The sequence below is a fragment of the Saccostrea cucullata genome, unplaced genomic scaffold (genome assembly GCF_032062105.1).
Source record: "Saccostrea cucullata isolate Sc308-1 unplaced genomic scaffold, CSIRO_AGI_Scuc_v1 ctg11, whole genome shotgun sequence".
Lineage (NCBI taxonomy): Eukaryota > Metazoa > Mollusca > Bivalvia > Ostreida > Ostreidae > Saccostrea > Saccostrea cuccullata.
In genome coordinates this window covers 78,625-102,587 of record NW_026933222.1, presented here as the reverse complement: position 1 = coordinate 102,587, position 23,963 = coordinate 78,625, and the positions used below count along the sequence as shown (strand labels likewise).

General features: G+C 33.2%; 1 protein-coding gene across 1 annotated transcript; it reads right to left on the bottom strand.

Moving 5' to 3' along the window:
• Positions 1–317: 317 nt before the first annotated feature.
• Positions 318–22,520, bottom strand: LOC134237727 (protein flightless-1 homolog). Its single transcript, XM_062719875.1, has 35 exons — positions 22,392–22,520; positions 21,527–21,637; positions 21,290–21,442; positions 21,004–21,089; positions 20,778–20,854; positions 20,552–20,636; positions 20,261–20,364; positions 19,938–20,054; positions 19,695–19,753; positions 19,442–19,599; positions 19,124–19,208; positions 17,485–17,638; positions 17,257–17,336; positions 15,135–15,205; positions 13,390–13,472; positions 12,782–12,832; positions 10,893–11,005; positions 10,355–10,540; positions 10,210–10,266; positions 9,885–10,000; positions 8,832–8,958; positions 8,564–8,648; positions 8,119–8,206; positions 7,371–7,484; positions 7,111–7,219; positions 6,847–6,930; positions 6,654–6,750; positions 6,323–6,506; positions 4,518–4,734; positions 4,255–4,292; positions 4,009–4,132; positions 3,299–3,340; positions 3,038–3,130; positions 2,834–2,947; positions 318–560 (listed from the first exon to the last, which is right to left on the bottom strand). Exons 1-35 carry the CDS (start codon positions 22,452–22,454, stop codon positions 426–428), a joined length of 3,660 nt encoding a protein of 1,219 aa, XP_062575859.1. The 5' UTR covers positions 22,455–22,520; the 3' UTR covers positions 318–425.
• Between the last annotated feature and the right edge of the window lie 1,443 nt (positions 22,521–23,963).

The window sequence follows — 23,963 nt, the reverse complement described above, 5'->3', positions numbered from 1 at the left end:
TCTTAGCATTATCATTTAGTACATGTATCTGTATTATATAAAGTAGATTCCTGGTACATTTTTCTTTAACTCTAATGACAATGCTGAATTAAAAATCATTGCAGAGAAAAGACCAAGAAATACCAAACAATAATATGTTAGATAGGATTTATTGTGCAATTTATACTGACATGAATGTAAATAGGAATAGAAATTACACAATCATTTTGAAAGACTTGTTCACTGGATAATAATGTATGTAAGTGCATTTAAATATAGGCAAATTAATTTTTATAATTGCTATGAAGAATATTGTGTTGCAATGGTAGAAATTTAAAACACACACCACTCATTCACATGTTCCACAAACACTCCCAAGTTAAAAACATATTGCACTAAGTTAACTGGTCTAGCATAGTCAAAAGAAGAGGTCAAGCATAAATGATTTATTCCATGACTTCTTTGTACTTTCCCCAGCCATGGAAACATTTGGTGAATTTTCTGTGTTCCTTGTACTTCATGGCTAGTAACAATTTGCGGGGCCTGTCAGGTTGTTTATTCCGTAAATGCTGAATATAAACCTGAGAAGAAGAGAAAATAATTTTTTATGTACATTATATAATTCAGAGGAGATTTCATTATTTCCTTCAAAAATGACTAACATGGCTTTGTTGGTTACAAAGTTTTTGTAAATATTTTTTTCCCGATATTGAGCCGGGTGTAAATAAAACGTGACGTCACAATGCATACATTCTCAGTACGTAGTTATCAATCGATAAATGAGACACACTCTGATGTTTACAAAGCTTTTTTTATTTTTACAAAGGAAATACATGTATATCACTTAGTTTAAAAAGATGTTACCTTTTCTGAAAGAAGAGTAAGGGGTAGTAGTTCCCTTCTTCCAACAGAGGTAATCTTAGCATTATCACCCTTCGGCCTGCGGCCTCAGGGTGTATATAAAACCCGGGTAAATTTTTCTTACACCCTTTATTGAACCTGGATAACTAATAATATCTACAGAAAGTTTTACACGTTATTCATGCCTTGATACAAGGAAGAAATCACTTCAAACCAGTAAAGAGTAAAACGTTAATTTAGAATTATGATTCTGCTTTGTTATTATGTTAAGGTCAGTCCTAAATGTCCTAGGATGGAAATAAATTAAAGAAGAATAAAACATGCCCTGCAGATCTTTTATTAATTCACAGTCTTAGATATAAGAGAAACATAAATCATGGTATACAAGACATTGGATGACATTTTATTAACAGTTGCAATAGATATTGGTAATGACCATCGTTAGCCAAAAACTGATCTGTGACCATTGTTTACTTTCTAATGGTCTAAGTCTGCTGGAATGGTTGTTTAATCTAATGTAACTGCTTGAAGTTAAATGGCATGGAATAGTCCACAGAAGGACATGTTTGAAATTTACTAGCAACCAAACTTAAGGTCAAGGCAAACATCAACAGGCACCCTCAATTTAAAAATACATGTAGGTTTACTCGTCAACCAAGCTAGAAAGAGCAGAATTATTGGAACCCTTTTCACTAACAAAACCATTTAATATCTTTTATTACTACATGTATAGCATTTAATAACCAGAAGTCTCTGTCGAGACTGAAGCTCTACTGGTTTGAACTTATAGCAAAGGAAGAGAAAAGTACTTAAGCAGCTGGGATTTGAAACTAAATAGAAAAATGATTGTTGATAAAGTCTCTTTATGTTCTATAGTGTAGTCTACTTGTGTGCCAAGTTATACTGAAATCAGACCAAAACTGTAGGAGGAGTAGCATTTTGAAAGAATTTCACAGAAATTTCTATTTTCAATAACCATATAACATATATCCTTGCAAAAAAAACCGATACACAGAATTATGTATCTTAGTGTAGTCTACTTCCGTGCCAAGTTATACTGAAATCAGACCAAAACTGTAGGAGGAGTAGCATTTTGAAAGAATTTCACAAAAATTTCTATTTTTAGAAACCACGGCAACACCGTTCATCGAAATCAAAAACGGATATATAGAATTATGTATCTTAGTGTAGTCTACTTGTGTTCCAAGTTATACTGAAATCAGACCAAAACTGTAGGAGGAGTAGCATTTTGAAAGAATTTCACAAAAATTTCTATTTTTAGAAACCACGGCAACACCGTTCATTGAAATCAAAAACCGATAAACAGAATTACGTATCATAATGTAGTCTACTTGCATGCCAAGTCATACTGAAATCAGACCAAATCTGTAGGAGGAGTAGCATTTTGAAAGAATTTCACAGAAATTTCTATTTTTAGTAACCACGGCAACACCGTTCATCGAAATCAAAAACCGATACACAGAATTATGTATCTTAGTGTAGTCTACTTGTGTGCCAAGTTATACTGAAATCAGACCAAAACTGTAGGAGGAGTAGCATTTTGAAAGATTTTCACAGAAATTTCTATTTTTAGTAACCACGGCAACACCGTTCATCGAAATCAAAAACCGATACACAGAATTATGTATCTTAGTAGTCTACTTGTGTGCCAGGTTATACTGAAATCAGACCAAAACTGTAGGAGGAGTAGCATTTTGAAAGAATTTCACAGAAATTTCTATTTTTAGTAAATATGGCAACACCGTTCATCGAAATCAAAAATGGATATACAGAATTATGTATCTTAGTGTAGTCTACTTGTGTGCCAAGTTATATTGAAATTAGACCAAAACTGTAGGAGGAGTAGCATTTTGAAAAATTGTTTACAGACAGACGGACAGACGGACGGACGCCGGACGCATTTTCATCGCATAAGCCTTCAATATTTTTCATTACTAAAACATTTTTAAAAGACTGATTATTGCATTAGTACCTGTGCACTTTTGAAGGCTAACTTGATTTCCACATCACTTGTTTTCCTGCCCACCCAGAGGAAGACTTGTTCTCCATTGTCCAGAATCATCACATCATCATCTGCCAGATCATCCTGCAGCACAAACAGGTACACATTGTTTTCTATTTGTTAGTTTTGAGTTTATACATGTACAAGATCTTCTTTTAAAACTGGGATTTTTACCTGACAAAAATCAGCACATTTCTCTGACACAGAAAAGTATCCCTTCTCATTGGAACATCTGAACAACCTTGCAAACTTCATGTAGTTAGCATCCTGTAAACAAAAACAACCATAAAACTTTGAATTATATTTGGTATCTGTGAATACATTGTACTATTTTAACTTTTTAAATTTTATAACCTGTCTATTTTGCAATAATATTCCTTTATGTTGAATTAAATGCAAGTTATAAAGACTTGTATTAAAAGAAGTCTATTTTACCTTGTCATAAGGTTTTTTTACGATTGAAGACATTCTTGGTTCCTAACTTATCATTTGTATTGTTTTGTCCTGTAATTATCAATATTAAAAAGCATTTCCTGAAATATATATATGTGTGTTTGACATTTTGTGAATTAAAAATGATCACAAAATATGCGAAAAATACGTGATATCGTTTGTAACGCCAAAAAAAAAATTCTGGTATAGTTTTTGATTGGCTAAATATACAATTTAAACAAATACATGGTAAATCTAACTTAAAGTTTTAAAAGTTGAATGTCTAAAAGTTAAAGCAGATTTGATTTTATTGTTTAATTGTCAATGGGTTATAGGTAAGTGTGTTTTATAATTTGTCTTGCATTTTTTTATTTCTGAAAGCTAAAGTGAAAGTAGTGTAGCTACCTGCGGAATACATATTTCCTCTATTGATATTGTAATTACTCGTTTTATGTACAAATTTAAAGATTAGTTTATTAATATAAACTCACAATCTATCAGAATAAACATGTTAAATATTCGTTTCAAAAAAAGGTCATCAAAATGTAAACACGATAGCGCCCTATTGTATACGGTAACAAAAATGTGACTCTTTACCAGACTCTCTGCTGGTCGGAGTTTACGGAGACAGCCGATTTCCTCTGCAAACGAGACTACAAATATATCTGCAAAACCTCCTGGGGGGGGGGGGGCAAATGATACAATTGATTTACCTGATACATTTTATAAGCTATTTTTTCTGCCACCACTGCATCCTCATGTTCAGCCAGTCCCCCAATCCAAACATATACAACCCCTTTTAGGTCTTGACTATCAAAAGGCACCATCAGAATGTAGCTGCAGAAAAATTTCATGTAGAATTATTATACATGAACACAATAACATAGCATTTTATTTAATTGGAGCATGTAAAATGTTTATGCATGTATAATACCATTTAAGATTAAGTACTCTCTTACCAAAATCTAGGATTTAGGAATGAAGCACAAGGCTGAATCTGAAAGAAGAGCAAGAAAGTTGAGGATAAAAAATTTCTTTGGAAGCAATTAAGTACTAGTATACATGTATAATAACATGGTATAACAGTCAAAGATATACAAGCTGCAGAGAATTATTTGCTTATAATGTCCTCCTGATACTTTATGAAAGTAAAACCTTTGATTTATTCTTTAAATACATATGTGTACTTATTGGATTACACCTTAAAGTTTATCATCTATACCTGAACACAGCGTGTGGCAATAGGACTGCCATTGGCTCGTAAGTGGAAGAACTCAGTGGAAGGTTTCTCCTCTGGAGCATTGGGGAGCTTTCTCTTGCCATTTCTGATGACAAACATTCTCTTGAAATGGGACAGAAATTTGAGATTCTCTTGCTGTTGATGGGTTCTTACAACTTCTAGTTTGTCCCCAAATAGAGATTCAAATTTCTTTTGTAAACTGTAAAAAACCAGAAGTCTCTGTCGAGACTGTAGCTCTACTGGTTTGTACTTATAACAAAGGATGAGAGAAGAAGCCATTGCCATCAGACCAAAACTGTTTTAGTAACATTTTAAAGGAATTTCACAGAAAATTCTATTTTTAGTAACCATGGCACATTGTTCATCACATAAAAAACCTATGCACTATTTTATGTATCTTAGTGTAGTCTACTTGTGTGCCAAGTTATTTTGAAATCAGACCAAAATTGTAGGAGGAGTAGCGTTTTAAAGGAATTTCACAAAAATTCTATTTTTAGTAACCATGGCAACACTGTTCATCAAAATCAAAAACCGATGCACTATTTTATGTATCTTAGTGTAGTCTACTTGTGTGCCAAGTAATATTGAAATCAGACCAAAATTGTAGGAGGAGTAGCGTTTTAAAGGAATTTCACATAAAATTCTATTTTTAGTAACCATGGCAACACCATTCATTGAAATGAAAATCCGATGCACTATTTTATGTATCTTAGTGTAGTCTACTTGTGTGCCAAGTAATATTGAAATCAGACCAAATTTGTGGGAGGAGTAGCATTTTAAAGGAATTTTATAGAAAATTCTATTTTAAGTAACCATAGCAACACCGTTCATCGAAATCATAATCCGATGCACTATTCTATGTATCTTAGTGTAGTCTACTTGTGTGCCAAGTTATATTGAAATCAGATCAAATTTGTAGCAGGAGTAGCATTTTAAAGGAATTTTATAGAAAATTCTATTTTTAGTAACCATGGCAACACCATTCATCGAAATCAAAATCCGATGCACTATTCTATGTATCTTAGTGTAGTCTACTTGTGTGCCAAGTTATATTGAAATCAGATCAAATTTGTAGCAGGAGTAGCATTTTAAAGGAATTTTATAGAAAATTCTATTTTTAGTAACCATGGCAACACCGTTCATCGAAATCAAAATCCGATGCACTATTCTATGTATCTTAGTGTAGTCTACTTGTGTGCCAAGTTATATTGAAATCAGACCAAATTTGTAGCAGGAGTAGCATTTTAAAGGAACTTTATAGAAAATTCTATTTTTAGTAACCATGGCAACACCGTTCATCGAAATCAAAATCCGATGCACTATTCTATGTATCTTAGTGTAGTCTACTTGTGTGCTAAGTTATATTAAGATCAGACCAAAACTGTAGGAGGAGTAGCCTTTTGAAAAATTGTTTACAGACAGACGGACAGACAGACAGACAGCTAGACAGACGGACGGACGACGGACACCTTACTATCGCATAAGCTCTTCTGGTCTCTGACCAGTAGAGCTAAAAACAGAAATTCTATTTGCATTGTCTCCATATAACAACACTAGTTTAAGAACTTGCGTTGCTATACAAGTGCCTTCAAAATATGTTGTAAAGAAGTATTGAAAGAAATGACAGAGTTTACAAACTTGGGTCCACCACAAATTTATACAGAGTGTATGTACTTGTGATGTCCTACCTGAATGTGAAGGTCAGCCAGCCCATGTTGGAGGCCATGCGGCCCTGCCAGAAGTACACCACACATTTATACAGAGTGTATGTACTAGTGATGTCCTACCTGAATGTGAAGGTCAGCCAGCCCATGTTGGAGGCCATGCGGCCCTGCCAGAAGTACACCACACATTTATAGTCCTCCTCAGGCAGTTCCTCCTCCTCATTCTCCTCATCCGCATCCTCAGGTAACTCCACGGGAACCCAGTACCGACACAGGAACACGTAACAATCCTCATTGTGAAAAATTCCTGGCAAACAATTGTAATTTAAAAAATTACCCATTCCAATCTAAATTATCCTTTTCATATGCTATTATCAATGACTTGTACTGCAGGAAATGGTAAAAAAAATTATGACGTGTACAATGAACAGAAATGGACAAAAGGTGCTCTTACCTAATTCTTCTGGAGGAAGTCGAACAAACTTCTTTCCTTCAAGAACAAAAGCTTCCATAGAATCAAGATCTTCATTCCATTCCTGCATAATTGATTCCTACAAGAAAGTCATATTCCTGATCAGTAAAATTCTTCACAATTTTTTTTTTCTGATGGAGTGCTTATGTGTTTTAATACCAATGTTTCCACTTACTGCTTCTTCCATTGACATGGTGGGTTGTCTGGGCATAAATAATGCAGAAAGGTCAGTCTTCATCTTGTCTCTCTCCATGATGACCTGGATTGAGTAAGGTAATTATAAATATAAATAATACTGTTTTGCTGCTTTTCAAGAGTTTCAATTAATTTGAAGTTTTCTTAAGCTAAAATATGGACCATAATCAATCAGAATTCAAACTTTCATGTTTAAGAGACTTGTCATCATGTAGTTCCAGCCTCTCAGTACTGATTGACTTACCTTCATGTCTGCTCCACGTCTGATGACAGACTCAGCTGTTCTTGTGTAATCTACAGCAATCACATCATCCCAGCCTACAAACTTTGTCTTAAAAATCTGGGGCTCTGTCCTAAATATAAAGTACAAGCTCATGTCAATATCTACATTCACATATATCATTTTAGGATTTAAATGGCACTTATCATTAATATGTTTAAAAATATACATACTACAGGTTTAAATGTTATGTGTATATCATACATAAATATTTGAGTACCTACCCTTCTAAGCACCTAGTAACTGAGCAGAAAGTTGGTCGGTCAATCATGGCACATAACTCTTGGCACAATTTTAAGGCAGCGGCTCTAATAAGCCTTGTTGACTTTTTACCAATCCTAATATACATGTTCATGTTCAATAAATAATAGAACAAAGACTAGATACAGCTACATATTAAAAAAAAATACATTTCATAATTACAGATAAGGCCATCCTTAAAAAATTGTTAGTTTGGAATTGCCGCCTGAAGGGTTTCAGACACAGGAGGGAGGGAGGGAAATTATTTTTTTTTTTAAATTGAAGACTATTTTTAAATTTTTGTTAAAAATACCAGCAAACAGTATAAATACATCTTCTGACTTAAAAAAAAAGTATCTACCATCAACAAAGAAACCCAATTTGCATAGATCTGACACTATATTTCAGTGTTTTGTATGGTGCATGTGATACATGTAATGGGAAAAAAATTTGATTAAATAAAAAAAAAAATCTTCCTACTTTTGGTCAATAAAATTTTTTCAGGAGGGGGCATTTCAATGAGGTGGGAGGCAATTCCAAACAAACTATAATTTTATTTTGGCCTAAGAACCTACCTTTTAAATTTTTTACATGTACTATGAATTTGAATTATTTATTAATTTGCTTCTATGTATAGACATTTCAGTGCATGTACATGTATGTTATTGAATGTCTTTGCTTTATGGGATTCTCCTGCCATTGCTTCACTAAATTATTACTATACGTACTTACCAAACAAACAAATCTGACTTGCAGTCTAGTATGTAGACATTTTTGGAGTCTAGTAATTTCTGAGTTAACACATTATGTGGAATTTCCACTGAAATAGAGAAAACAAAAAGACATATTTAAGGCTTGTTTATTAAAAAATGTCATTCTTCAAGTCACTACCTGCATTTTATTTTGAAAGGTTTCATTGAATAGCAATACTTAAACATCACTTTTTTATGCTACAAAAATGCATCTCACCAACTTTACCCCATTTTTCATTGCTACTGCTTAAAGAATGTTCTTAATTCTATTGTCAATTCTCCCCTTTTACTTTTCCACTTTAAACCTTGAACCCTTACTACTTCATGCATACCTTAAATTTCACTGACATTGAGCTCTGTATGCAGATAATTAAGACTTTCAATATACAGGGGATAAAACTACTGTATTGATGTTTTGTAACTACCTTGTGGGAGCTCCAGGTATCCCATTCCAAGTCCTACTTTGTACAAGTGTGGCTCAGCAGGCTCAAAATCATCGGGAACACACTCCTACAAAGTATAAAATCAGTTTTCTTCACTTCTATTCCACATATCATATCAACACATCCAATAGCACTTTAATATTAAGTTTTTTGAGGAATTCACATGGATTTATATCTTTTGAAATATTTTATGTATTGGTATCCTGAATATTTTCAAGATTCATGTACATGGAAGGACTGGTGAATTTACCCCTATAAATGCAGTAGGGTTTTCTCCCAAACATTTCCAGAATTCACTGGACTCTCCTCCTTGTGACTCCATGTAAATCTCAGCTTTGTTCTTACGCTCATTCTTGTTTATTTTCTCAGCAATTAACCTGTGGGAAACAATTATAACATTGTAAGTATCAGTGTTATCATAAAGAAATCTAAAAAAACATTTATTATCTAGCTTGTAACACAAGCTTTGATTGGTTACAAAGTCGTGTAAAATTCTGTACACCCAACTTCAGCCGGGGGTAAAAAACATGACGTCACAATGTATAGTTTCTTAAGAAATAGGATATCATTTTTAGAGTTTCATTGGGGTATGACATGAAGTCGGTCAGGTGATCAAATTCTATAACGCCCAAAGGGCGTTATAGTAGATTTGATCACGTACCAACTTCATGTCATACACCAATGAAACTCTAGAAAATGATATCTTATTTCTTATATATTTTACATTTTCATTCATGTTACAAAGAAATATAGGCATTATTAAGACTTTGATTTTGAAGTGCAACGTAATGTTACTACGATGTCATGTGACGTCACAGTCATAACTTTCCAAATATCTCGTGCAGTTTGCGTTCCATACGCAAGAAAGTCTGATCATGTGACCAACTGCATGTCATTGAAAATTGAATTTCATTTTTATTTGCATTGTTATATAAGGAAAGACATCAGCAAATGTAAATATTCTATGATAAAAAGCAAATAACATGACGTCACTATATGCATTGTAGGACGTAGTAAATCTTATATCGATAAGTAGATACACAGTTTTATAAAGAATTATTTGGGCACATAGGAAATAAATTCGTTATCCAGGTCCAATCAAGGGTGTACGGGGATTTACCCCCGTTTGTATTCCATACACCCTTTGGCCTCAGGGTATATGGAATAAACCTGTGGGAAATATTTACAATATTGTAAGTATCAACGTTATCTTAAAGAAATCTATATAAGATGTGCGTCATTCGAATTGTATGAGTAGTATCAGATACATACATACAACTTTAATTAAATGTTGTAAACTTGCCTGGTTTTTGTTCTTGTTACTCCTTTGGCCAGCTTTCCTGTCCATACAAATATACTCATTCCGACATCAAACAGGAAGACATATCGGCGGTCCAAATGTGACAGAACAGGCTCAGTCTAAAATGTTTTGATACAGGCATTATATATACATGTAAAATCAATTGTTCTAATGTATGACAATAATAAAATATGCAGTCTAAGTTCTATGAGAAATTTACATATACTAGTAAATACTCACGATACAAGTCCAGTAAAACACACTTTAAATTTAGTACCAGGAACAAATGAATTTACTTCATTATAAATGTAAAGTTCAAATTATTTACCCTTTCCAAGTGAATCCTTTTGACACCAGATGCTCTGTACAGTTTTGGTTCATAAACCTAACGTAAAATTAAGTTACATTAGTACTAAAAAAGTGAAATAGACAAAACTATCAGATTAATTTGTTTTAAATATAAAGATACTTACAATATTTTCCACTGTGAAAAATCCACTGGCTGTGCGGCCTCCTTCTATGTATGATATTCCATTCTCAAACAGATCTAAGAAATCATCACTTTCATCATTCATTTCTTCTCTGATGGTCCTACACTCAGCTCCCAGTAAATTTCTCAGGTTTACTGCATGGATAGCTGAACAGGCCTTCTTATCCAGCTGTAACAAACACATTCAGAGTTAACCTAGGTACATCTATCTCTAATATTGATATCTCAAATAAGTAAGCTGTAGGTCCTAACTTTATTTCCTCTATTTTCATATACATGTATTTGAACCTCAATAACTCCTTGGATTTCTCCAAGTTTTTCCCTTGGTCCCATCAAGTTTGAAATAATGAGGTTTGACATTACATGGGTTTATTGAATATTTCAATGATTATCCATAGCTTTGAGAATAAAATTAAGAAAAGGGTGTCATATTATCATTTTTTAATGACCCATGGAAAAAAGAAGTTTATAGTAAGTACTACATTAAACATTTAGTATACAGAGAAATGTAAGATTCTTACAGTGGACTTCTCCCCAATCCAGAACCAGATCTGCCAGTTGATGCTGTTGGTGTCATCTATATAGGTCTTCAGAACAATGTAACAATCTGCCTCATAGAACTTCCCATTCATTGCTGTCAGAGGAAAAAAACAAATAGCACTTAAGTTTGTTCTTACATTACCATTTCTGTTGACTTTTAAAATATTTCATTTAATATTCATATGTAGCTATACAGTTAAGCTGTAATTTATACATAGAATATTTTAGATCTATGGCAATCAATGCAATATGAAACATCTAAGTCCCTTTCAATTTCCATGTAAACATGCAGCTACTTTTTACATGTCTATTTTTCTTAAAAGAGTGAATGTACAAATGTATTAACAGATTGGCTCATAGGCATAAACAATGACAGTGTTTGCAATCAACTTCAATATATTATTCAAAGGTACAAATGTAATTTATTTTGGCTATTCCCTTAACAGCTGTTCTTTTAAGGATAATTACTGTATACAGGGTTATTTTCGCCCTTTGGAACTTATGAACAATTTTGCCCTGTTTTAAATTCGCCCAGTCATAGTTCTGCTTTAGAGATTATGAGGCGTAATTTGAATTCGCCACGTTTTAAATTCGCCCAGTCAAAGAGAGGGCGAAAGGGGCGAAAATAAAACGGGGCGAAAATTTCCCAGTATACAGTAATTTATTTTTCTTTAGCTGTTGAATTAAGCTCCTTGTTTAAAATGTATGTTTTTCTCTTTACTGTTTTTTGTATTAAAGATAAATATTTTTGTATATCAAGTTATCAACTCTGCTGGTTTGAGCATGCCTTTTCTTAGGAACATTTTAATAATTCTGTACTCCAAAAACCTTAGTAGTTTACTTTTTTAGCAAACAATTTATCTGTTATATTTATTTTCCTATAGAATGTTCCAACACTGCATGGGATATAAAGTGCTTTTCGGAAATACTCTTTCCAAAATAAGAGTTGCCTCCCTTATGTCACAGCAGCTTGATCAAAAAATTTACAAGAGGCTCAGACCATCTTAAAATAATTGTTTGGTTGCCCTCTCCTGACTAACTGACTAAAAATTGGTCATGTTTCATCAACTTAAAATACATTTTTTACTTTATTTCAGGACATGATGTTGATTTTTGTGCTTTTTTCTTTTTACTGTGTTTTATATAATAAGATTAATATTTTTGTATATCAAGTTATTAACTCTTTTGGTTTGAGCATGCCTTTTGTTATGATTATTTTAAGAATTCAGTACACCAGAAACTTTTGTAGTTTACTTTTTATCAAATAATGATCCCTTTTATGGTCATCCTCTGGTCATACACAGAATGGTTCTATTAAACACTGCACGGGAAATATAGAATTTCCAAGAGGGCATGTCACAGCAATTACATTATCATTTTAAAAATGGCCCCTCTCCCAGTCATACATATTATTTGGGTAGGTGAGAATTTTTTTTCCAGAAAATTTCAAACGTGTTTGTTGACAGAAGAAAGGAATGAAATAAAATAATAACATGTACATTTGAAAAATAACATGTACATTTGAAAAATATTAAAATAAATTGATGTAAAACAATAAATGAATCTCATAAACAATAAAATGTTTAACAAATCTTTATAGAAAAATAACTTCACATATAAACATGTGAAAAAAGTAACTATTAAAATTTGTGTCCTGAAAGGACAAAAGATCTAACTGTGTTAATACACAACCATACCTTCCACTGACTTCTTAAGCAGGTATTGCTTATCATCTACATTACAAAAGATCAATTATTTTGTACTAGAAGTCTAGAAAAATATATGACTTAAACTTCTGTCAAGGCTATCTTAAATCCCTGTAAATTCCTTGTACGACAAATACTGTAAAACATTTTGAATGTAAACATACCTTCATCAACAGGATTTGGTAAAAAGTTTTCAATCTCCCAGCAAGTGATTCCTATAAAAAAAGCATTTATACTAGTACATGTATTTATACAATGTAGCATTGTTCAAAAGATGGAAATCATTAAAGGTACTTGGACACATATTTGAAGTCAATATTTTCTCTATAATATTACGACTTATATAATTTAATAGCATTTCACACAAAAATTAATTAAAAATCTTATTTCATATAAAAGATATTAAAATTTAAAAAAATTTTGGTGGGTTTGATTGACACATCCTTGCACTTTCACAAATTAATTATATTATAGAGAAAATAATAACTTCAAATCTGTGTCCAAGTACCTTCAAATACTCTAAAGAAATTGGGTCAAGAATCTGACCTGATTTCCTATATATACACATTTTGTATAAATACATGTATACAGAAATTTCCAACTAATGGCAAAAATTGTAAAGGACACTACAGCTTAATGTCAAAAATTTTAAGCTCTTACAGTAAAGATGTGCAACTGCATAACATCTTAATAATTTTGTGCACATACATGTACATAAAATGTCAGGAACTTTTACACATCTAAACATCTACAACACAAATGAAAATCTAACCTGGAATTTGGCCAACATCTTCCTCAAAAATTTCACTGTAGTCCAGCTGGGGTTTCTGTAGATGTTCATTCCATTTCTTTGGTCTACAAGGTCAATACCAGAAAATAAAGGATAAATAAATAAAAACAAATAAAATAAAATAAAACAGCATGCTGTCCTAAATACCTATTCAGAAGGAGATAAGATGTCTCAACACAGCTTCTTTTATGTAACATTATGTCAAAATCTATTTTGATGTTCTTAAAATTATGAAATTACATGTGTAAAAAATATCTTGTTCAATGGGGAGTTTTACTTCATTTTAATATAAATGTAAAAGAAAACTGCAACACAAATCTGCTTTGTTATCAATTTTTAGCCTTATTAATCTAGCTTCAGCTACTTTATAAACGTGTATGTTAACAGCTGAACAAACAACCACTCATAAATCAGTATCAGCAGTTAATGAAAACATATTAAGCATAAAATTACACACATTTACTGGCATTACCTCAAGAGATCACTAAACCTTCTGGAATTTTAACAGGTTTTTGGTTAATTTACTAGACTGAAGTAAAGGTCAAATGATTCTCACTCTTATTACTTTATTATCTTGAATTTCTTAAGCAGATCTTAATAAATTAAATTTTGAAACAGGTACAATTACTAAAACCACAGGCCTTTAGATCCCTTATCTCCACTTTCAAACATCTTTTGGTGTATTAAAAAAAAGATCTGAATTTATTTTTAGATATAAAAAAAAAACTTGCATAAAACCTCTTTCATGGATTGAAGTCAATTTCTAATAAATGAAACATCATACATGTATAGATAAGAAGGGACATCGATACTACATATATATCAGTTTTTGTATGTGAAAATTTAAATAAGAACATATTAAAGTCTGAAACACAAATAAATAGATGTGTCTAAAATGCTAAAATGATTATCAAAGTATCAAAACTTTTTTTCTACCATAGGAATGTTAAGAATATGATCAGGAGTCAATACAAGAAATGAAACTATTAAATGTTTGAAATGAAAAGTTGAATATTTTAAAAAATTCCAGAAATGAAATGCAGCAGGTAAAAAGTACAGTGTATGTATAATAATACTTCCACTCCATTTCCCACTGTCTTCACCTTGTGGACTGAACCTTACATTTTAAAAAATTATTCTTGCAAGGAGAATGTTTTCAAATCTGTAATTACAATTCCTTAAAATTCCACTTATTCTGTAGTCTGTTAATATAAAGTTTGTTTAAAAAAGGGGCCACTGATTCATCTAAAAGTTGCAGTGTATTTTAACTTTTAAGGGTGAAACGCTATGCCTCCTTAACGTTTCAGTATGTATCGTAAAATTTGGTCTCGGTTCAGTTATTTTCGATACGATACATATTGATAGAAGGAAACAAATTCTACCATTGTTTTATGCTTTCTTTTACTTAATTAATCAAGTCAAATCATTTATGTACAAAATGGATAGAAGAAATCAAATTAATTGATTTGACTGTTGAATATTATTTTACATCTATAAGTCCACAAAAATTTACGTTTTTGAACTTATTATACGGAAGAACATGTTTGTACGTTATGCCAAACCCAACCCAAAAATGAACAGAACCGAAAATAGAGATTTTGTACTGTGTTTTTCTAACCAAGAAAAAATGCCATGGTGAACCATTTCACTCCTATTAACTTTGTTCTTTATTTCACATATATGGAACATATGGAACACTACTAGGATGTTCTTTTCTATGAACTTACTTTAGAGGTTGTCTGGACTCCTCCTCCAAGTTAGGCATGTGTTCCTTCTCTTTAGCGACCTCTCTCATGCCCTGTAAAAGTAACATACAGTGTTATGTGTACAGAAAATAACATCTATCAAAGTAACATCAATTCCACAGTGTAGATATTAAAGAAACATTTGTCTACCAGTGAAATTTAGTTTCCTAATCCAATCCATATTGTAACAAGAGGCCAAGGGGCCACATCGCTCACCTGAGCAATTGGCTAGGAAAAAAAGCACATATCAGATCAGAACTGAAAGTTTACTGGGGGGGGGGGGGGCGTGTATTTTAACCTTCCAGGGGGTCATGATTTGAACAAACTAGAATCTACACTACCTGAGGATGATTCCCTATAAATATCACTAAGCATGGCTTTGAAGTACTTGAAAAGAAGATTTTAAAAGGTTTCCCTATATATATTCCTATGTAAAACTTTTATCGGCCAGTTGGCCCCACCCTACCCCGGGGGGTCATGATTTGAACAAATTTGAATCTAGACTACCTGGGGATGATTCCACAGGAGTTTCCTCTTTCCTGTCTCGATGGTTCTTGAAAAGAAAATTTTTCCTATATACATGTAGTATATATTCTTATGTAAAACTTTAATCGGCCATTTTGGCCCCATCCTACCCCCCGGGGGTCATGATTTGAACAAACTTGAATCTACACTACCTGAGGATGATTCCACATGAGTTTCATCTTTCCTATCCCAGTGGTTCTTGAGAAGAAGATTTTAAAAGATTTTTCCTATATATTCCTATGTAAAACTTTGATCGGCCATTTTGGCCCCACCCTACCCCCGGAGGTCATGATTTGAACAAATTTGAATCTACACTACCTGGGGATGATTCCACATGAGTTTCATCTTTCCAGGCCCAGTGGTGCTTGAGAAGAAGATTCTTAAAGATTTTTCCTACATATTCCTATGTAAAACTTTGATCGGCCATTTTGGCCCCACCCTACACCCTGGGGTCATGATTTGAACAAACTTGAATCTACACTACCTGGGGATGATTCCACATGAGTTTCATCTTTCCAGGCCCAGTGGTGCTTGAGAAGAAGTTTTTTAACGATTTTTCCTATATATTCCTATGTAAAAATTTGATCGGCCATTTTGGCCCCACCCTACCCCCGGAGGTCATGATTTGAACAAATTTGAATCTACACTACCTGAGGATGATTCCACATAAGTTTCATCTTTCCTGGCCCAGTGGTTCTTGAGAAGAAGATTTTTTAAAAATGCCATTATTTTTTCTCTAATTCATGATTATCTCCCCTTGGAAAAGGGCATGGCCCTTCATTTGAACAAACTTGAATCCCCTTTACCCCAGGATACTTTGTAGCAAGTTTGGTTGAAATTGGCCCAGTGGTTCTTGAGAAGATGAAAATGTGAAAAGTTTACAATGACAACGACGACAACAACGACGACAACGACGACGACAGACAACGGACAAATTGTGATCAGAAAAGCTCACTTGAGCCTTTGGCTCAGGTGAGCTAAAAACTAGATATACATGTACATATACTTGTCAGACTTGAAATCATTTTCTAACTTAGTTTCCTTGTAGAGTGGTTTTATTATAGCTTTAGTGTTATTTTCATACTGGTAACCTGGTATAAATTGTGAAGTTAAATTTTGATCTCATTCTGAATTTTCCACAATAAATGCTTTTATAAAAGCAAAACCAAGGTCAGAGAGTTTTATGTACTGTAAACCAACTTTTATTCGCATGCGAAAAATTTTCGCGAAGTTTGCGAGAGCCTCGTCATCTTGAATATTTCTCGCCACGAACTAGTCCTTAAAGTTTATGTATCTGTTAACAACAGATCCAAAAAGGCTTGATCGCGAAATAAATTGTCGCGAACTAGTTTATCCCTGGTAAATCACGAAATAAAGCCGTCGCAAATAAAAGTTAGTTTACAGTATCCTAAAAAATTGGCCATCAGCTGTTAAAACTTTTTACATTTGATGACATTTTGAAATGTCTTTTTCCTTGCTGAACAGTAGCCTATTTTATATGGTGAAAACATGCATGCTTTTCAAACATCTGCCAATTTCTGCTCCTCTATGACAGGTCAAACTTTAACTAATTTCTTACCTTTAGAACCTTTTCACTCTCTTGTCCATCTCTACGCCTTCTCAATCTCAGTTTTCGGGCAACAGGATCCCCTTTTTGTACTGAAAATAAAAAAAACTTTGTAATTTAGTTGCTGCATGCTAATCTGAATTCACAGAATGATATTCTGATGAAATATTCTATTCTTTCAAAAGCAAATTGCAGACTTCTTTCTTCCCGCATTTTTCAAAATGTTAGCTAAATAGAAACCAGGTGATTGTCCTGTAGATGGCGCTGTAGGGGCACCAGCCAATCTTAACTGGTTGTTAAGAGAAAAGTCTATGTTGTAATACTCATAAGCCTTCCTCATCTCCTTGGGTTTGGGAGGCATGACCAGATCTGGGTTGTCCCTCACATCCAGAGTCTGTGAAAGATACATGTAGTATGTATAATTTTACAAAAGCAGTCTTACTTTACTTTAAATCATGTAAATACTCAGTAAGCAGCATTTAATAAGAATTTGGCTATTATCCAGTAATACAGATACTTCCAGGTATTTGTGTTTACCAGTAAAAGTTAACAACCAGAAGTCTCTGTCGAGACTGAAGCTCTACTGGTTTGAACTTATAGCAAAGGAAGAGAAAAGTACTTAAGCAGCTGGGATTTGAAACTAAATAGAATAATGATCGTTGATAAAGTCTCTTTATGTTCTTAGTGTAGTCTACTTGTGTGCCAAGTTATACTGAAATCAGACCAAAACTGTAGGAGGAGTAGCATTTTGAAACAATTTTACAGACATTTCTATTTTTAGTAACCACGGCAACACCGTTCATCAAAATTAAAATTCGATATAAAGAATTATGTATCTTAGTGTATTCTACTTATGTGCCAAGTTATATTGAAATCAGACCAAAACTGTAGGAGGAGTAGCATTTTGAAACAATTTTACAGATATTTCTATTTTTAGTAACCACGGCAACACCATTCATCGAAATCAAAAACCGATAAACAGAATTATGTATCTTAGTGTATTCTACTTGTGTGCCAAGTTATAATGAAATCAAACCAAAACTGTAGGAGGAGTAGCATTTTGAAAGAATTTCACAGAAATTTCTATTTTTAGTAACCACGGCAACACCGTTCATCAAAATCAAAAACCGATACACAGAATTATGTATCTTAGTGTATTCTACTTGTTTGCCAAGTAATACTGAAATCAGACCAAAACTGTAGGAGGAGTAGCATTTTGAAAGAATTTCACAGAAATTTCTATTTTTAGTAACCACGGCAACACCGTTCATCGAAATCAAAAACCGATACACAGAATTATGTATCTTAGTGTAGTCTACTTGTGTGCCAAGTTATAATGAAATCAAACCAAAACTGTAGGAGGAGTAGCATTTTGAAAGAATTTCACAGAAATTTCTATTTTTAGTAACCACGGCAACACCGTTCATCGAAATCAAAAACCGATACACAGAATTATGTATCTTAGTGTAGTCTACTTGTGTGCCAAGTTATATTGAAATCAGACCAAAACTGTAGGAGGAGTAGCGTTTTGAAAGAATTTCACAGAAATTTCTATTTTTAGTAACCACGGCAACACCGTTCATCGAAATCAAAAACCGATACACAGAATTATGTATCTTAGTGTAGTCTACTTGTGTGCCAAGTTATATTGAAATTAGACCAAAACTGTAGGAGGAGTAGCATTTTGAAAAATTGTTTACAGACAGACGGACAGACAGACGGACAGACGGACGGACGCCGGACGCATTACTATCAAATAAGCTCTTCTGGTCTCTGACCAGTAGAGCTAAAAATGAAGTTATAGGACTAATTTACTCAAACTTGTCAAATGTAAATCTACAAACATGTATAATGTTTTCCAGCATTATATATTCCTTACCTCAAGATCTGGCAAAAGATGAAGAATATCTGGCAGTGTGACTAATCTGTTTCCATTCAGAATAAGTTTCTTCAGTTTTCCACATCTATGTACAAAAAATGTCCTTTTTAGTATTAACACAATCAACAGATTTCTATGATTCAAAACCAAAATAACTACAAAATCAAATTTCTACACAATAATGAAAAACTAAGATGTTTCCCTCTGAGCAGACAATCTTTACTAAAACCATCATTTACATCATACATTGTGTCTGAATCTTATTTTCATATTATGTTTCAAAATTATATTACAATGTATAACACATATCCAGACTACCTGCACAGTCCCTCTGGAATCAATTCAAGGTTGTTGTTAGCAGCACTGAAGATTTCCAGATTGTGTAATTTCCCTATGTTTGCTGGGATGCCTTCAAAGTCCAGTTTATTGGAGTTAACATATAGTTTCTTCAGTGAAGAAAGCTTATGTAAAGAGCTCTGAAAAGACATAGTTTGAGTAATCTATAGTTTGCTAAATATCCCATGGGATTTTCTTGCCATACAAAAGAAAATCAGATTTTATTTCTACTTACAGGCAGTGCAGTTAAATTGTTCCTGGATAAGTTCAGAGTTTCCAAATTTACCCATGTGTCTGAAAAAAAAATCATTATATTCAAATATGAAATGAAATATAAAAGCATTTTAAACTACAGTACCAGAAACATGGAATGGCTTCTTTCACTTTCTTAAATCTTCTGCAAGTCAACAAAAAGCTATCAGACAGACAGTGGAGTTTATGATACGGCTCTTTGTATAATGGATATACAATAACCTACCTATAACCAGGGACAGCTCTGTGATTTGGTTGCTGCTCAGGTTTAAGCGTTTAATGGCAGTCAGTTTATACAAAGTCTCTGGGACTCTGGGAAGATCATTTCCAGACAAATCTATGTCTAAAATAAAATAACAGCATGGATGAATATGACTGGATAATCATACATATCCTTGCTTACTGTAAATTTTTAACATCATATTAATTCTTTAGGTTGGTAGAGAACTTAAAAGAAAGTGCTTTTCCCACTTCATTTTTGTTGTGAATTTCTTGAAAAACTTCTCAGATTTGACCCTGGTAAATACCCTGTAGGTTACTGATAATTACCCTGGAGGTTACTGAGGCTGTCCAGACCAGAGGGGAAATTGGCCAGTGTCCTCTGGGTGTTCCTCATCTGGAGGGTCTCCAAGGCAACAAGAGCAGGTAACTGTCTGTAAGGTAAAAACTAGATTAAATTTGTGATCAATATCATTACTGCTTACTTGGAGATTGACAGGGATAAATTATTTTGAAAAACTAATGGTAGATGACTAAAATATGTACACATATCCACTCCTTAAACATCCTAGTTTTGAATATCTAATATCAATACTAAATTTCTATATAAGGAATTCCCACCTGAGTTGTGCGTGGATCAGTGGATTGTTGTTCAGAATAAGAGTCTGTAAGTTTGTCAGTCTTCTCATCTGTGGTGGCAAAGTTTCTACAAAACATCAAATTAAGTTACGTAGCTCTGTGTAAAATATTGAAATGAAAACTCAACATTAATGGCAGGCATTATACAGCACATCTACATAAATGTATATTTTGGTAAATCCATCTCAGTTTACAGGACTATTGTTACCTAAGCTGTTGTCACTCAGATCAACAAATATCAGATCTGTCAGGTTGATGAACAGCTGGTTTGGAATCATTTCAATACTGAAAAGAAAGTAAACTGTCATAATTAATCAGGTTAACTATCACACTGCATTTTGCTTGCTGATTATCTTAAACAGATATGAGTACTTGTGACATTCAAAAACAAGACACTTATAGACATTTTCTAAATCTTTGTTGAACAAAATTACTTATTGTTGGCAAGATTCAACACAATGCAGTTTTTGGCCTTTTCCAGCTCTGGGGGTACTTCTTTCAAATTGTTATGACTCAAGTCCTGAAAAAGACATAATATATACTATATATATATGCTATGTAATCATGTGCATTAAGTCTAAGAATGTAGACAGTACCGTACAATTATTCACTGCTTTCGGTATTAAATTTTATATAAATTTGAATTTCTTTAAATATACATGTAATTTATAAAAATACATTTCTTCTTTTTTTGCTACATATATGTAAATGTATTGATACCACAACTTGGAGATCTTCTAAGCTAAAAATATCCTTGGGAATCCCCTCATCTGTTAGTTTGTTGTGCCTGCAGTTTAATGTACGCAAGGCATTCAGATTGGCCATCTCTTCTCCAAGACATTCTACCTTATTTCTGGTGATGTTGAAATGTTCCTGTAATTGACAAAGAACATGTGTAAGAAAACAATTCCTCTTGTTAGTTACAAATTAATAACAAACAAATTAAAAGTCACATACCAGTTTCTTTAGTTTATAGATTTCTGGTGGAATATTGTTGAGTCCAGTTTTATTGAGTCTCAGCCATCTAAGACCTGTCATGTCAGCCACATCGTGTGGAAATTTACCATCCTGAAAAAAGTAAGGGTCAAAATGGGCATAAACATATAATTACAGATAGATAATGTAATGCAATTAAATTACACAATAGTTACAAAATTCATTGCCTGGTGTTAAAAGTGGCAGAGTATTCAAAACTTAATTCATACATGTATATTATATTTAAATTTTACAAAAAAGTACTTACTACTAAGATTTAGAACTTTGGAAATAGAAATAAACAACTTTAATATTGTATGGACCTCCAATTTTGTTGTATGTCACTACAAGCTTTGATCAATATGAATTTAGTGTTCCTTTACATAACATGTATAACGCTACAACACGTTGATATCTGACATGGATTTCTTTTTTTTAGGTTAAAAGTCACATGAATCTCAGATTTGTTAAATTTAATTTTGCAGTTATTTTCAGTGCAACTTCTTTTGCATTCTTCAAAATCATTTCAGAGGCTGAGCAGATCCACTCAGATTTCCTAAATTGCAATGGGATGCAACCCAAATGTGATAAGAGCTTGTCCAAAGACATAGCAAGATTATTTTATTTACACTGTACACCTCAACGTACATAAGAATTCTTGAAGTATAAACTTTTTTGTAGCTGTAATTAATTATTAGATTGTGCTAGACCTTCTGAGATGGATTTATCATGCTTATACCTTGATTCTTCACTTTTCAAACAAGAAATTTAATTTGATACATTGTAAAAGACAAATTATTGATAGGCCAAAAATCAATAACACATAACTATTTCTTTTTCGTCTTACTTTGAAATCATTTTTAGTAAAATCAACTCCTCTGACAAACGGCAATACACCCGTCGCCGCCATCTTTTCTGTGTACACCGGAAGCCTATTCGGAATTAAAGAGATATACAAAAAACTGGAAAGGCTACGAAGAGCCGGTGGCTGCTCAATTCGCACTCTCCACCACAGGGGTTGAGGGGCCGTGAGACAGATATTATAAACGCAATATATAGCAACAGGAGAGATTTTTAGCTTTTAAATTATGTATAATTTTCGTCGTAAAAGAGGGGCTGGTCGGGATCTTTCAAATTCGGCAGTGGACGTATTTGTTTTTATGTCGGATAAAGTAATTTTAATTGTGGAAGGCTTCTGACTGTTAAAAACATATATACCAAGCCCAAGAGGCTCCTGTCTTTCAAGAATAAAGAGATAATATTTCATGTAGACCCCTTCTTTTATAAATATTTTTTCCGCAATTAAAGGAGGAACCATATATATGATATAGTTTTTCTTCAATTTGAATGGCCACCCATGTGTATTACCCCGAAATTCACCACTGCCAAAAAGGAATAAAACTTCAGTATTGTTTGACAATCTTTCATGTTACAATGAAGCGCATTGAAGTGGTAAAATTTTCCATTTGGATGAAACGTTCTGAGTCATGTTTTGAACGTCAATTATAACATAATGACACGCCCATTTCTATAGAAACGAAAAAGAAATATTCGTCGTAATGTTTATAACACCCCACTCTTCGTGACAAGCAACATGAGTTACACTAAAATGGAGATTTTTAAAGTTATAAGAGAGAGAGTTCGAGAGTTCCGCTTCTGTAAATCACGTATTGCACCGAATTTGTCCATAATTATGAATCTATCATGTTTATTGGAGTAACCATAACACATGTATCGGTCGAACACGTGCTTATTCGGTGTTTATGCAGACCGTCAACTTGATTGGCTACTATATTTATGGAATACCTGTTCTACAGGTATTCGAATGAACCATTTGACCGATTTTTCTTTTCTAAAGAAATGGGCATGTCATTGTATGATAATCATCGTTCTAAAGATAGCTCAAAACGTTCCAGTCAAACGGAAAATTTTACCACTTCAATGCGCTTCATTGTATAAAGTGTGAAAAAGACTGATGCAAAACCAAATCAACTCAATTTATGATTGGGAGATGACATCTTTCAATAATCTGATGGTATTCCCATGGGCACTATTCGTGCCCCATTATTTGCAGATTTTATGAAGCACAATTCATTAAAAAAAAAACAAACTTTAACACAAGAAGAAGAAGAAGTCTCTTGCCGTAGTCTTCAATTTGAGATCTAAGTACATCGAGGGCGTTTTATCAAATCATTAATATTCATTTTTATTCCTAAGTTCATTCGTCAAATCCATTGGACTCGAAATAAAAAAAAACCAATCCGACACTTCTTTTCATATTTGGGCAGTTTACTAGAGGAAGACATTAGTGATTAACCGAAAACTGAACATACAATGAAGCGCATTGAAGTGGTAAAATTTTCCATTTGGACGAAAAGTTCTGAGTCATGTTTTGAAGGTCACTTATAGCATAACGACA